The sequence below is a fragment of the Vulpes lagopus genome, chromosome 24 (genome assembly GCF_018345385.1).
Source record: "Vulpes lagopus strain Blue_001 chromosome 24, ASM1834538v1, whole genome shotgun sequence".
Lineage (NCBI taxonomy): Eukaryota > Metazoa > Chordata > Mammalia > Carnivora > Canidae > Vulpes > Vulpes lagopus.
The window spans coordinates 51,049,735-51,065,949 of NC_054847.1; the positions used below are offsets into that span (position 1 = coordinate 51,049,735).

Here is a 16,215-nt window from a genome sequence, read left to right on the forward strand (position 1 = left end):
TGACAACTCCAGACAGACCATATATAAGCCATTCTGGATGTTGACCCATTGATCTAGTGCGTCAAGAATTTGCTGATTTTCAGTGATTATTGTAAATACTTTCTTTGTAACATCTGTCACTGGGGCTGAACATGTTTGTTTTGTCTCATGTTTATATCCTTTAGTTTTCTATTTTATAGCTATTGGTAATTAAGTTTTCTTATTCTCTGTGTGAATTGATGCCCAGTTATTTTATGAACAAAATTGGATTTGTTGCTAGTGAGCCAGAAAATTATCACTAACACAGGAGGTTTTATTAGTCTTCAGGTCACTATTTCAGCCTGTTAAGGCAAATAAATGCAATTTCTACTGCCATGAGGAATTGTACTTAAAAGTTCTCTCTGATTGAGAGAAGTTAATGGACCTTCTGGTATATGTAGATTATCCTGTTTTTCTCAGCTCCACAAAAGAATTTGACAGATGAAATCTCAGTCCCTTTGTAGTATCTTTTGAACTGAAGTCTTATTCTTTTATTTTTTTTTTTTAAGTTTTTACTTTTTAAAGTAACCTCTGTAGCCAACATGGGACTCAAACTCACAACCCCAAGATCAGGAGTCGCATGCTTTTCCAACAGAGCCAAGCAGGCGCCCCTGCAGTTTTATTCTTTACCCTTTTGGTGTCGGGTTTAAGACATTTATTTCTATCTCAAAGTCTTAAAGATATTTTGTATTTTATTCTAACTAAACTGAGATTTTCACTATTAGATTTTTAATCTACTTATCATTTATTTTCACTGCTGGTGTGAGGTATGGAGTCCAGTTTTCTCATTTTTCCAGATGTATAACCAGTTGTCTTAGCACTGTGGAGAAACTGTGTCCTTTGCTGTTGGTTTGCCTTCTGTTATATGTCAGCTTCCCATGTATGCCTGGGCCTGCTTCTGTGTGTGATAGTGTTTCTTTATTTGCAAAGATTTCTGCAAATATTTCCATGGTACACACATATGTAATACTACAGAATTAGTTCATGTTACTCTTGAGTAGTATTTAGTTGCAGCAGAATGTATAACTGACTTTTAGGCATTTGAAAAACTTGTTTGTGTCATGGAGTATGCACATGCAATGTACAGATTTTCATGAAGGTACTTTTGCCTTCCTAAAATACTTCTGTAGAAAGGCAAGTTGATATGGAATTAGTATGTAAATGCTAAGTATAGTAGGTTATGTGATCTCATTGGTTGACGACCCCAGGAGCAGGTGGATAGTTTGTTGGGGTGCAGGGTCCTGCGGCCAGGGCTGGGGCTTGCTCATCTGCCAGGCCCATGGACTGGGCTCATGTGATGCAAACACATACTGATTTTTACCAGAAAGCCACTTTGTTCATTTAAAAAAAAAAAAAAGATTATTTATTTATTTATTCACAAGAGACGTGGGGGGTGGGGCAGAGACACAAGCAGACGGAGAAGCAGGCTCCATGCAGGGAGCCCGACATGGGACTCGATCCTGGGTCTCCAGGATCACACCCTGGGCCAAAGGTGGCGCTGAACCACTGAGCCACTCGGGCTGTCCTACTTTGTTCATTTTTACTTACTGTTTATTACCATGATGTACAGGATATTGGCTCCTTTCTACTTATTTTTTTCTTACTCATTGACCTTTTAAAATTTCAACGTAATTTTACACATACTGTTATTCTCAAGGGAACAGCTTATTTTGCTTACATTTCATATCAGCCTCTTTCTAATAGCAGGTCCTAATTCATCTTAATCACATATCAACAAAATATCTAAATTCTACAGCATGGTGGTTTTACATTTACAGATGTACCTGTCACAACCGCAGTATGAGCAGGGATTGTTCTTGTCAGTAGAGATTAGATATTGGAATCTGTCTTTGGCTACAAACCTATCATGTCTACTCAAAAGGAGTGACTTTGCCAGCTAAAGCATGTGGTCATTCTCTGTTTCATGTTTATGAATGGCCATATTTTTGTCAAATTAAGAATGTTAATAACTTAAATATTACATGTTCATACTTAAGTAGATGATAATGGTACTTGGGTAGTGAGTTCATCTAATACACAACTTGTTATAATGTTTAAAAATGACTGGGACTCCAAATACTTATATGCGTTTTATTTTTTACAACTTGCTCAAAAACATAGTACATGACAGTAAGACTTTAAAATTGCTTTTTCCTTTATGGAGATGATATTGCTGATCCCCTGACAGATTGTCTGATCTGAGTGTTTTTTATTAAAAATGATTTCATGCAGATTCTATGTGCACAGTAACCAAATCCTATCTGTAAAGTAAATGTTGGTAAGATACCTCTCCCTTCATTTGCCACCGTGTTATCATCAGTATATTACTAATAGGTTTGTCTTATAAATTATCCATTCATACATCTCTCTCTGCTCCTGGATTATAAGGCCATAAACGATTTATTAATCTGCGTATGACCATACAGTGCTAGGTATGTAGCGGGGACTTGGTAAACCCATAATGAATTACTGAATGTCATAGAGCTTAGGGCTCCAGTCTTTTGCCAAGAAACAGAGTGATGTTAAACTGATGGGTGGGGAGATTGGAATCTTACTTTTACTTTTATTAGCATTTTGCATGAGTTGAGCTAATCATCCTGTTAGGGCATTATAGATACTCTGATGGTTGCAGAAACTGCAGAGCACAGATAGAGAGGAAATAAAACATGATGTGTAGTTTCAACAGAATGTCTTTGCAATGTAGTTATGACTGTTATGAGCATTACTTCTGGGACCAAAGTTTTTCCTATAAAATGACATTCAGAAAGTCTTTACAGGGACGGCTCAGTAGTTGAGTGTCTGCCTTCGGCGCAGGGTGTGATCTCCGGGGGTCCTGGGATCGAGTCCCACATCGGGCTCCCTGCAGGGAGCCTGCTTCTCCCTCGGCCTATGTCTCTGCTTCTCTCTCTGTGTCTCTCATGCATAAATAAATAAAATCTTAAAAAAAAAAGTCTTTACAGAATTAAAATCCTCTTTTCAACAATGGAATGTTGTACAAGATAGTTTAGAAAATATATTTTTGGACATAGAAGTAAAAATTTGTCAGGGAAACTACAAAAAAAAAGATGAAGAAATAATAATTCTGGAAATAGGCTTCATAATCTTCTTTAAAATAGACCCACACGTTGACATATCTACTTTCCTGGGCGTACCCCCAGGCGAGCAGGCCACAGGCTGTGCTCGGTGCTGCAAATGTGAAGGTGAAAGAACCTTCTTGTCAAGGAACCCACAAGTATGAGGGGACATGTCTAGACTTTTTTCCCAGGTTATTACAGATTTTGGGATTGTTTCTGTGTATTTTTACAGATGTTTAAATATTTGAAAGTGTGTATAAATTGTTGAGCAATAAACCAGACTCGCTACACGGCCACTTCGCCTTGGCGGCATCCTCTTGAGCGTGCGTGGCTGGTGACACAGGCGGCGGCGGGGCCCGTGCGAGTTCGTGCAGAGGCTGAGTGTCGGCCGGTAGAAGAGCGTTAGGAGAGACAAGGACATGGACTCATACTCAAAAGCAAGATGCAGAGAGGAAGGAGGAAGACTCAGGTTTGTTCTAGTGTTACGAAATGTTTGGAGTGGACAGCTTCTCGTGTGCCGGCGGTGAGTGGAAAGCACCCCCGCCCCAGTGGGGCTGACCTCGTTGTCCACGTGCTCGCGGGTCCTTGTTCCGGAGCTCAAGGAGCAAAATAAAACTTCTGTGGAAATATTTTTTAATGTGGCTTTTTTTTTTTTAACTCTATGTTTTATTTTTTTAGAGCATGGCTCCAAAGGGTCTATGAAGCTGGAAGAGTACCTAGATGCAGCATTGCAGCCCCTCCAGATGTGTGAGGAGAGTCTTCTGGAGAGAAAGTGATCCTCTTGCATTAGGTAACTAGTCATAATGAAGAAAATCAGTCTTAAAACCTTCCGAAAATCTTTCAACTTGAATAAAAGTAAAGAAGAAACGGATTTCATGGTCGTACAGCAACCGTCGCTAGGTAGTGATTTTGGAAAAGATGATTCCTTGTTTGGTAGCTGCTACGGGAAAGATATGGCCAGCTGTGATATCACTAATGAGGACGAGAAAGGTGGGAAGGGCAGATCGAAAAGCGAAAGCCTAATGGGTACGTTAAAACGACGGCTGTCTGCGAAACAAAAGCAGAAAGGCAAGGGCAGCACACCATCCGGGAGTTCTGCCGACGAGGACACCTTCTCCTCCTCCTCGGCACCCCTGGTCTTCAAGGACGTGCGAGCGCAGAGGCCCATCAGGTCCACGTCGCTCCGCAGCCATCACTACAGTCCCACGCCATGGCCTCTGCGACCCACAAACTCTGAGGAGACGTGCATCAAAATGGAGGTGAGAGTCAAAGCCTTGGTTCACTCTTCCAGTCCGAGCCCAGCCCTGAATGGGGTCCGGAAGGATTTTCACGACCTTCAGGCTGACACCGTGTGCCAGGAACAGAGCAATTCCCTGAAGAATTCGGAATCTCAGAATGGAGACTTGCATCTTCACCTTGACGAACATGTGCCTGTAGTTATCGGACTTATGCCTCAGGACTACATTCAGTACACCGTGCCTTTAGATGAGGGGATGTACCCTTTGGAAGGACCGCGTAGTTATTGTCTGGACGGTTCTTCTCCCATGGAAGTGTCTGCGGTCCCCCCGCAAGTGGGAGGGAGCTCCTTCGCTGAAGACGAGAATCAGGTAGAACAAGACCTCGTGGTGGCCCCGGAGATCTTTGTGGATCAGGCAGTGAACGGCTTGTTGATTGGCACCACAGGAGTCATGTTGCAGAGTCCCAGAGTGAGTCATGACGACGCCCCCCCACTCTCACCGTTGCTACCTCCAATGCAGACCAGTCAAATCCAAAGGAACTTCAGTGGGCTCACCGGCACAGATGCCCACGTGGCTGAAAGTATGCGCTGTCATTTGAATTTTGACCCTAATTCTGCCCCTGGGGTCGCTAGAGTGTATGACTCCGTGCAGAGCAGTGGTCCCATGGTCGTGACAAGCCTTACAGAGGAGCTGAAAAAACTCGCGAAACAAGGATGGTACTGGGGACCGATCACACGCTGGGAGGCAGAAGGGAAACTAGCAAACGTGCCGGATGGCTCTTTTCTTGTTCGGGATAGTTCTGACGACCGTTACCTTTTAAGCTTGAGCTTTCGCTCCCATGGCAAAACACTTCACACGAGAATTGAACACTCAAATGGTAGGTTTAGCTTTTATGAACAACCAGATGTGGAAGGACATACGTCTATAGTTGATCTAATCGAGCATTCGATCAGGGACTCTGAAAACGGAGCTTTTTGTTATTCACGATCTCGGTTGCCTGGATCTGCGACTTACCCAGTCAGGCTGACCAATCCAGTATCACGGTTCATGCAGGTGCGTTCGTTGCAGTACCTGTGTCGGTTTGTTATACGTCAGTACACCAGGATAGACTTGATTCAGAAACTGCCTTTGCCAAACAAAATGAAGGATTACTTACAGGAGAAGCACTACTGAAAGATTATGAGAACCCTGCATCTTGCACTTTGGGATTTAGAAAAAGAGATTGAAATACAGTTTACAAACTTTCATTGCTATCAAAATCTTTTGCTGCCATACTATTTCAGTTTTATGTGTAAAAGTAATCAATTTGTTTAGGGGTGGGGAAATGTGTCAGCAAGGTGTCTTGGGTTTATTTTGGTTCTTTAAAAAGGGAAGTCTTGAGGTTTTGGAAGTGTGAATTATCTTTCATAAATGTGCAGAATAAATCACAATGTGAATTATCAGATTCTCCTTAACCACCCCCCCCAAGTCCTTTGCTGCTATCCACTGTGATTTTTATGCATTAAAAGCACATTTCATGTGTATTTGACCCTAAGTAAAGTTGAATGAAACTTACAGAATGAATATTGTTATGTCTCTTTAAATGGCCTGTTTTCAAAGATCGTGTTGAATAAACATACCCATATGATAAAACGCAGGATTTACACATACACTGAAAATGATTTTTAATCTCATACTTTAGAAAGATTTATTTAGAATTATGATTTGACATAATCTTGGGTATTGGAATGCAGAACTGCAACATATCTTTTATGACATTTCTAAATTGTTTTTGAGGTTGTGAAAAGTTGAATTTTTCTGTTGCCTTCATTTTCATCTTGTGGTTTGTCTCTTAATAAATGGCCTTACATTAAAAAAAAAAAAACAAAAAGAAGTGTATACCACCAATTTAGAAATTGTTGCCTTTTCTGTCATTAAGCTCTGGTACAAATTGGCATAACATAGAAAGACCCATGAGACTGGAACTATTATTGAAGAGATGCTAGATGATCATAGTTTCCTGTGATAGTAATGTTTTTGCGTTAATTATACTTTCCTTTGGTAAGGTGTTTTCTCTGTGATTCCTTTAGCTTAGCCAGCATTTTCTTTGGGTGAACTTGATGTAGAACAGATTTTCATAAAAGGACTAGATTCTCTTGCAAAATTTAAGTTTATATAAAGTTTTAAATTGATTTGAGTAGAAACATTGTTTTAGAGTTGGATTTATATTCTTTTACATAGTCACTATTGAGCCGTGCTAGATTTGACCCTCCCTTTTCTCCACCAAAAACACAAGAAAACCCCAATGACTCTAGTTGAAAAATTGTGGAAATTGCAGAGCATCATGTAAGAATATTGAGACCTTATCAGATGTATGGAAGTCTTGTTGCCTACCGTATATACTGCCATTTAAAAATAGTTTGTTTTGTTTTAAATTTAGCTAAGTCTTAAGTAAATTGGCAGGCATCCTTAGTTATTTTATCTGAATCAGTTTCTTGGGTTGAGGGGCGAAGAGGAGTCTGTTATCCCCAGGACTTTAGTTATTTTGAAATTCAGTGTTTATTTGCTTCAGTGAGTATTTTGGAAGCACCCCATCTAGAAAATGTTTCCATGTCAGATGAAACCTATGATTTAAGACATTTCTTCCCTTGTCACTCAGTTTTCCTATCTTTTACCCCTCAATTAAAAAGATGAGTAAAGGTCTTAGGTCAACCTTAATGGCTTTGTAATTCAGACACACCAGTATCCCTGTTTTTTTTTTTTTTTTTTTGTGGTTGTTGTTGTTACTGTTTTTTTCTGTTTTCTAGGGTCAGAACTAAGAAATACGAAGAAAAGGCACAATAATATCGTGTTCTGGTATTTTGACTTAAAGGGGAAAAGGTACTTAATTTTGGTGGAATGTTGATTGTACCTTGTCACAAAGACTCCTCTTTCATTTTCTGATATGTTTTCAACTAATAAGATGGATTATGGAGTATACTGTAATAATATAATTTAAGTGTTCACTATAAGCTATTTGGATTAAGAACTATTACAGAGTTGTAAACTTATCAAATTAATGCAAGACATTTAAACTATTTTTTTGCAAAACTATTTATTTTTAAACAATTTAAAATATATCTAGGGTGAGTTAAAGTCCCTGTGCATCTATATTAGATGGCAGGTATTGTCACAGAGTCACTGTGTGTTAATAATAAGTGTTGAAATGGCTTCTCCATGTTTCTAGAAGCATTTACATGAACTCTTCGTGAGATCATGGTGCACAGAGGTCTTTGGACCGCCCTGAACCCTGTCTTCTCATGTGGGTGTAGCCTGTTCCCCACGTTTTCCTCATGATACCATGTGTTCAAGATCTAACTGTTAGTTTCAAGTTATTATTTTGATTTTTCATCTAAACGCTTTTAAAATTGTATTTTGTGTTTTATGGGGGGCAAGTCTTGATACTGTTCTAATTCAGAAAGCCAGTTTTTTACATGTTTTTGTATATTCACAATATAAAATACTTTAAGGTGAAATGCCCTATCCTAATCCAGTTTGAAATTGCTAGGGTCTGATAGTATATTGATAAACATAAAAGTGTTTGCCAAGATATTATTTACAAATAAAGGAGTATTGCAATATTTTCTGCTTTTTTGTAGAGAGAACTGTTTGGCATACGCAGCACAACAGTATGTGAAAGATTGGCTAAATAAATAGTCTGTTTAAAAATGGAAAGGGGAAGAGATCAATCTCCATCCTATAATTTGGTCTAGATACCGTTTGGGTGAATTTCTGGATTCGACTGAATGGCAGTTTAGATGGCGTGGGCACAACCTGTACGTGATTTTTAAATATGTGCTTCTAAAAATCTGAGCTCAAGGCAAGAAAGAGAAAACAGGAAAGCTGTATCCTTTTGCCATCGTACATGAATCAGAGTAATTTTTTTGAATCAACTATTTCATCATAAAACTCGATGGAGGCCAGAAGCAATTCTAGGCTTATCAAGACACTATTATGCATTTGTATAAATAGTAAGAAAGCATAGAAAGTACTTGAAAGATACCTCACTCTTTCTCTAAGGAAAACTGTTCTCTTTCTACTTGGTGCAATAATCTGAAAACCTAGGAGGTCAAAAATATATCACAGGAAATGATCATAGAGCTAAAAATAGTTTTTGAGGAAACCAGCTACAAGGGCAACCATCTTGCTGTTGAAGAAAATCAAGTGCCAAAAGGTTAAATCATTGGCATATAGGAAATAAACATCAAGTATACATTATAATTTCTGAGCCAGTATTACTGAAAGAGGATAAAAAATTACTAAAATCTTAAATAGGTGATATACAGTGTCCCTGCTAACTATAAATCTAAATATCTTAACAATGCTTTCAGAAATGCCAATTTTAATCATTGTACATTTCACATTATATATGAAAGATAATTTGCTTTGTGAATGATTCAAAATAATAGAAATTAAATCTTAATGGCTTTTCATCGAATGTGAAGTCTTAATTTGAAAATGAAATCGCACTACCAGCAATAGACAGTTTTGTTGAAAACTCTAATAAGGAACAATTGCCAGTTCCATAAATAACTTTAAAATTCCAAAATAAAGTATTGGTATGCTAGTAATCACAAATTTGGTTTCTTTTAATACTTTTTAAAATCCTATTAAGGTTTTTTTTAAATAAACATTCTTTTTATTAGTCATAACATGGTGACTGTGTAGTTGCTGTTTCTGAAAAGTGATCCAAACTCTACATCCAGAGATGAAAAATTCTTATAGAATTTTATAATAAGTATACATGTTGGGTTAAAGAAATTTTATAGTCGTTGGAGTGCCATGAAATTAATACTTGCAATCCAGATTGCTGTAGTTTACACTTTTTCTGTATGTTTCAAATCAGGTGTGTACCATTTGTACTGAGAACACCACAGAATGAATTATCCAAAGTCCATTGATTTTACTATGTGTTTTGGTTTGTAAACAAATTATAGTAATTTCTTGCACATTTTTGGAAATTAATTGTATAAGAATTTATGTATCTGCTTCTAGATACAGTATGTAAATAAAAATTTCGTTCACAAGATCTGCCTTGTAGTCCATTTAATACCTGGATACAGAGTCTGATTTTTTTTTTAAAAGATTTTATTTATTTATTCATGAGAATACACAGAGAGGACTGAGAGAGAGAGAGAGAGAGAGAGAGAGAGAGAGAGAGGCAGAGGCAGAGACACAGGCAGAGGGAGAAGCGGGCTCCATGCAGGGAGCCCGATGTGGGACTTGATCCTGGGTCTCCGGGATCACACCCTGAGCTGAAGGCAGACACTTAACCACTGAGCCACCCAGGCATCCCACAGAGTCTGATTTTAACTAAATCAGGTTAACTGGGTAGTTTTTGGATGCCCCATAAACTGGGCAGAGAACTAGAGGGAGGGGACCAGCAAATTTAGTAAAAAAAAAAAAAAAAAAAGAAAAATTGAACTAGTATTGCTCATGGGAGACAGGAAATGAATGAAGAATCAGCTAATGTTGCTACTGTTCTAAAGCCTTCAACATACAGGAGTGAGCTGAAGAACACCTACTAGACAAAGACTGCTTAAAATTAGCATAATAAAACTTCACTACAGGAAGGTAGTGCTGAATGATGAAATGTTTAGAGTGTGATAATTTTTAAAAATGTCCCTATTACTTAATAGTGTTTAGTAGAAATAGGAGATGATATAGTAGATCATACTAAATTTCTATTTAGTAGAAATAGGAGATGATCAAATTTTCTTTAATTCTTTTAATCTTGTAGTTACCAGTTTTAAGGGTTTCTTAACCTTCTGAAATGTCTTTTAGAAAAATTGTTTTCTTTCTCTTTTTGTGACTTGTGTTGCTAATGGATGATTTATGCCAGTTGCTCTGTTCCCACTCTCCTTCCCCCCAGAGCCGCCTTCTCCCCAAAGTCCATGGCTCGGTAACACCTGGGCCTGACGCTGGCAGAGAACCCAGTAGTAGTGGCGTCTGAATAAAGTATCCATATCTTTCTTTTCTTTTCTTTTTTTTTTTTGGCAGTTTTATACCTTTATTTGACAATCAGCAATTAGTTCTCATTCACATTCTTCAAAAATCTGAAGATTTTTGAAAGTGGTGACAGGTATGTAGGTAACCAGCGTGTAGAGCTTATTTGGTGAATCTTCATCCTCATTCCGTTTTCTGGACAATCGCACACAGATACGGTATGGAACATTCCTTATTCCTTTGGCCCAGACAGCTTTGTTGAGCCTGGTGTCAGTGTGCACATCCCATCTCCTTCACGGCAAATTTCTGGATCTCTTTGCGTGCCCAAAGGGCACGCTTCTTGAAACCCACTCCATGGATACGTTTGTGAATGTTGATGGTGTATTCTCTGGTCCTTACCTCGTTAATAGAACGGCCCTTCTCACCACCCATTTTTGCGGGAGCCATTCTGCTGGGCCCTGCTTGGAAAGGACAAAGTATCCGTTTCTGAACACAGTTGACTTCGCACCCAAACTCCTGGAGTTACACTTTTTTCTTCAACTGTGTTTTCCCTACTCAATACCAGGCAGCTTTGCCACCTAAGGAGTCAGAAGAGAGTCCTCTTGGGAAAGGCTGCCTTAGGTTGTGAGAGCCAAAGAGAGGTTGGCCAGAGCAGGGACTAGAGAAATAAAGGGTTTATGAGCAGGGCCAGTTGCTTTGCCTAGAGGTCACCTCAGGTCATCAAATCCTGCCCTTGGTGACTGGCTTGCAAATAATGGTAAATCTTAAAAGGGAGACTCTCTTTGATCTTAAGAGGTGGTTTTCCTCACACCAAGAAACTTCTGGGAAGTTCGGGTCCATATAGGAGGCTGCCTTTTTTCTGGTCTCTGCCTTGCTTCTGTGAGTCAGACACTTAATGTAGGACTTGATCACACCAGCTTATGTCACAAGTGAATTTATAAAACGTTCTCTTAAATACATGGAATTCAAGGTACCTGGGTGGCTCAGTGGGTTAAATGTCCAACTCTAATTTTAGCTCGGGTCATGATCTCAAGGTTGGAAGATCAAGCCCCCATGTTGAACTCTGTGCTGAGCGTGAAGTCTACCCAAGATTCTCTGCCTCTCCCTCTGCTTCTGCATCTCCCTCTGCTCTCGCACTCATGCATGCTCTCAAAAAAATTATCTATCGATCGATCTATGAAATTCTACTGAAGAAACCTATGGGAGAAAGCCTCTCTTCCCTTCTGCAAATAATCTCTCTCTGGCCCTTCCTTATCCCTAACAATGTTTGTTTGTTTGATTGTTTGTTTTGGAGCCCAGTGTGGGACTTGAACTCAACGACCCTCAGATCAAGACCTGTGCTGAGTTCAAGAGTCAGACACTTAACTGAGCTATCCAGGTGTCCCGCCCCTAAGAATTTTAACAGGTGGCATCTCTGCCCCCCCTTCCACTGGGAACTCATCCTGAAGCCACCTGATTTTTTTGTGTGTGTGTGTTTTTTTAAAGATTTTATTTATTTATTCATGAGAGACACAGGGAGAGAGAGGCAGAGACACAGGCAGAGGGAGAAGCAGGCTCCATGTAGGGAGGCAGATGTGGGACTTGATCCCGGGACTCCAGGATCACGCCCTGGGTCAAAGGCAGGCGCTAAACTGAGCCACCCGGGATCCCCTGAAGCCACCTGTTTACCTACTGCCTTTGCCACAGCCCATTTCCCTCTCCTCACTGTAGTCCTTGGCATTCTTGTTTTCTTACAATTGGCAAGGGTTGAGCTTCATTTGTCCCGGAGAATTTCCATCCTAATAGTGGCTGTGGGGTGTAACAATTGCCTAGAAAACCAATGGATGGATGTGGATCTTTTAGTACAGAAGAATCCATTGCTCTGCAATACACAGTTTCTTCTGGAATCTCCTGGAATCAATATATGAAACTGGAGAGCTGAATTTTACATCATTCATCTCTTAATAATCATACCAAACATAAATTTTGCTAATATGTATTTTACATCTTCAAAACAGCCCACTGTAAGGCAGGCGCCTTAGCATCATAAAGAAAAAAACAGACACATGGTGAACCTCAAAAGGTCACAAAGATACTAAGTGACAGAACCAGGTTATAAGCTCATGCAGTTTGGTTCCATCTATCATCCAATATGATATACTTTCTCTACTTGGTGGTTTCTGCTATTTAGAGTCTTTATCTCTGATTGTCACAGGGAATCTTTAACAGAAGCAAATGAATTCCTACTGCTTTCAACTCCAGGGGACTACTCCAACTCAAACCAAAGATGCTGGGACACTTGGGTTGCTCAGCGGTTGAGCATCTGCCTTCAGCTCGGGGCATGATCCTGGGTCTGGGGATGGAGTCCCACATCGAACTCCCTTGCATGGAGCCTGTTTCTCCCTCTGCCTGTGTCTCTGCCTCTCTCTCTCTCTCTCTCTCTCTCTCTCTCTCTGTGTGTCTCTCTCATGAATAAATAAATAAAATCTTTAAGAAAAATACATAAACCAAGGATGTGCTCACTAGGCATTGGCAGGTAAACATTTCCGGGGCCGAACTTGTGGTGTACCTTATGGGCTTCATCTTTGAATCCTGAAGAAGGGAACACAGCCTTTCCCTTGCATGGCCTTGGAAGGGTTCACTTAAAAGAAAACTGCCTAATATATGAATAGAGGAACATGATTAGGTGGAGTTGAATTGTAATTCTTGGGAGGCCTTCTCCACATGTTTGGTGCATAAAGGAAAATGTTACTTCTGCTTTTTGGCTAATGTGTTGGATCAGATTGCCACAGACATTCATTGTGCCCTGTTGTGCTTGGAGCCACAATTTTGTGCTTTATAGCAGACAAAGGAATCCACCCTTTCTCATTTCCTATGTCCATGCTCAGCCAGTTCTCTTAAACTTCCTGTCATTTTGTAGTAAGCATATCCTGAACAAGAACTTCCTTCTGGAAGTAGTTCTAACTATACTTATACTCTACATTCTAGCTTCTTTGCCTGCACCTACGTGGCTAGAAAAAAAAAAAAAAATCACCACCTCTGGTAATCGTCATGATGAATTCAAGGTAAATTCCCTTCCCCACTTCTGTTCTGGGAAATAGCCATTTAATTTATACCTAGCCCATATAATTAAAATGGAAATAACCTCTTTGTTTTAGACTTTGAATAGTCTTCCTAAACCCTATCAGCACATGACTAGCCTGGAAATTTTAGAGAACATTTTAGGACAATTAAGTGAACCTGAAAGTAACTAAATCCTATTTAAAACACATTTCAAGAGGCACCCGGGTGGCTCAGTTTCGTGTCTACTCCTAGTTTTGGCTCAGGTCATGGTCTCAGGATTCTGAGATCAAGCCCTGTGTTGAATTCTGTAATCAGCAGAGAGTCTGCTTGAAGATTTTCTTCCTCTGCCCCTCCCATCACTTGCACACACACCCTCTCTCTCTGTAAAAGAAATAAATCTTTAAAAAAAAAAAAAAAAAAAACAACCCACACATTTCAATGTTTCCAGTGGTATAAGTCTGAGGGCAATTAATTCTCTCACCTTTTGTTTAACTGAATTATCTTTATTTTACCCTTTTTTTTGAAAGATACTTTCACTAGATATAGAATTCTAGGTTGACTTTTTCTTTTGCTTGTAACTATTTCAGAATATCATTCCATTGTCTTCTGGACCCTGTTGTTCCTGATGCTGCCATTTGCACTGTCCTTTCTCTGTAAATTATGTGTAATCCTATCACTCCCCCCACCACACGACTTTTCAGATTTTTTCCTTTCTCTTTATTATTTTAATTTTTTATTTATTCATGCGAAACACAAAGAGAGGGGGAGACACAGGCTCCAGGGAGCCCAACGTGGGACTCCATCCCAGGACCCCGGGACCACGACCTGAGCCCAAGGCAGACGCTCAACCACTGAGCCACCAGGCATCCCTCTCTTTATTATTTTATATTTTAGTTTTTCTATGTCTTTATTTTTCAGCAGTCCAATTAATGATGTGCTGAGGTATGGTTCTCCTTGTATTTATCCTACTCGGGATTTATTGCACTTCTTGGATTTTTTTATTTTTTATTTTTTATTTTACTTTTTTTTACTTCTTGGATCTGTAAGTCTTTTTGCCAACTTTAGGAAATTTTTAGTCATTATGTCTTTAATTTCTTTTTCTATCTTTTTCTTGTTCTGTCCCTGTAGAATTCCAATTTCATATGTTTGATATTTTCCTAAATATCAGTGAAGCTCTTTATTTTTTCAACCATTCTCTCACCTTTTCAGATGTATTTTGAGTTATCTAATACTCCCACCTGTGATTTCCAATTTGTGGTTAGGCCTCGTTAATTTTTAATGATATTCTTTGATTTCGGTTTCCATTTTGTTCCCTTTGGTAGTTTCCATTCTTCAGCTGAGATTTTTCATCTGGGCCCATCTCTATTGTCTGTTCTTTCCTTATTGCCTGGTTTGGGATCCTTTGGCTCTTTTTTGCTGTTTCTTTGTTGTTGTTTTTAAGCACTCCTGATAATTTTTGATTGGTTGATAAATATCATGGATGAAACATTTTAAGGACTCTGGACTATTACTATCTTCCTCTGAAGAGGGATAATTTTCTTCTGGAAGTCAGCTAGAAAATTGACAAAATTGACAGTCTTGATTCTTTTGAAACATGATTGTTAGCATTGTTAAGTCTGGCTGTTTATTGTCTCCTTAGTTTTATGACATAGCCATTGCTCCTTGGCCACTCTAGGATTTCAACTTCAAACTTGAGTGTTTACCAAGATCAGTCCCCCTTGAACTCTGACCTCTCCTTCCCCAGTAATTCTTAGCTGTTAAAGGCTTTGTTTGTTTCTTTAGACACCCTGTTGCTATTTTTTTTTTCAGGGTTCTTTATTTATTTTCTTCCTCAGGAAGGTTTACACTGTCCATGAAAAATTTAAGTGTCAGACAATGACTTAAGGGGAATTTGTATGAAGATCTTTAGGCTTTTTCTCTGTGATTCTCTTCCTTCTTTGGTTTTGCCTCTCAAGTCCAAAATGCTTTGACAGCTCCAAATACTGATTGTTGTCTCTTTACCTGGTAAGACTGCCAGATGCTTTTCCTATGTGCTGCCTTTTAGAAAATATGCTTAGGGGGGATCCCTGGGTGGCGCAGCGGTTTGGCGCCTGCCTTTGGCCCAGGGCGCGATCCTGGAGACCCGGGATCGAATCCCACATCAGGCTCCCGGTGCATGGAGCCTGCTTCTCCCTCCGCCTATGTCTCTGCCTCTCTCTCTCTCTCTGTGACTATCATAAATAAATAAAAAAAAAAAATTTAAAAAAAAAAAAAAGAAAATATGCTTAGGGAAAATGCCAGGGTAAATGTGAATCTCCTGTGTTCTCCTGCTTTGATCATTGTAATCTGTCAAAATTGGTTGCTCACCACTGCCTTCTTCATATTTTCCTATAGTTGTTTTTGATGAGATAGTTAATCAGATATGAAATGGTTTTGTCATAGCCAGAACTGGAGGCCCTGTCTGACAGAGTACATGTTTATTTGTTAACATGTTTATTGTCTATCCCCTGTCTCTTTTCTTTGATAAGAAAATCTGTCTTAGCTTGGGCTGCTATAACCAAATACTAGAGACTTAATGGCTTAAACAACAGGCATTTATTTCTCACGGTTTTGGTGACTAACAGTTCAAGATCAAGGTGCTCACAGGATCCATGTCTGGCAAGGCTTCTTTTGTTGGGTTGCTCACAGCACTTTCTTGCTGCATCCTCACATGGCTTTTCCTCCATATGTACAGGCAGAGGAAGCAAGCTCCCTGGGGGTCTTTTCTTGTAAGGACACTAATCCTATCATGAGAGCCTACCCTCATGACCTCACCTAAATCTGTTTACCACCCAAAGTTCTCACCTCCAAATACCATCACTTTGGGTAACGTTAGGGTTCCAACATTGGAGTTTTAGGGG

General features: G+C 39.4%; 1 protein-coding gene across 9 annotated transcripts in view; it reads left to right on the plus strand.

Moving 5' to 3' along the window:
• The window catches only part of SOCS6 (suppressor of cytokine signaling 6), a 155,212-nt gene that overhangs the window by 30,066 nt on the left and 108,931 nt on the right, over nucleotides 1-16,215 (plus strand). For 4 of the 9 annotated variants that reach the window (XR_005985421.1, XR_005985419.1, XR_005985420.1 and 1 more), the window contains exon 3: nucleotides 3,771-3,882. Coding sequence is in view for 5 of the 9 variants with exons in the window: in XM_041739326.1 (XP_041595260.1) it covers nucleotides 3,896-5,503 (1,608 nt within the window). In the remaining 4 variants the exon portion in view is untranslated. Of the gene's footprint in view, nucleotides 1-3,324; nucleotides 3,562-3,770; nucleotides 9,378-16,215 lie in introns of those variants that run through there. The other 5 variants (XM_041739327.1, XM_041739325.1, XM_041739324.1 and 2 more) reach the window with 2 other exon arrangements.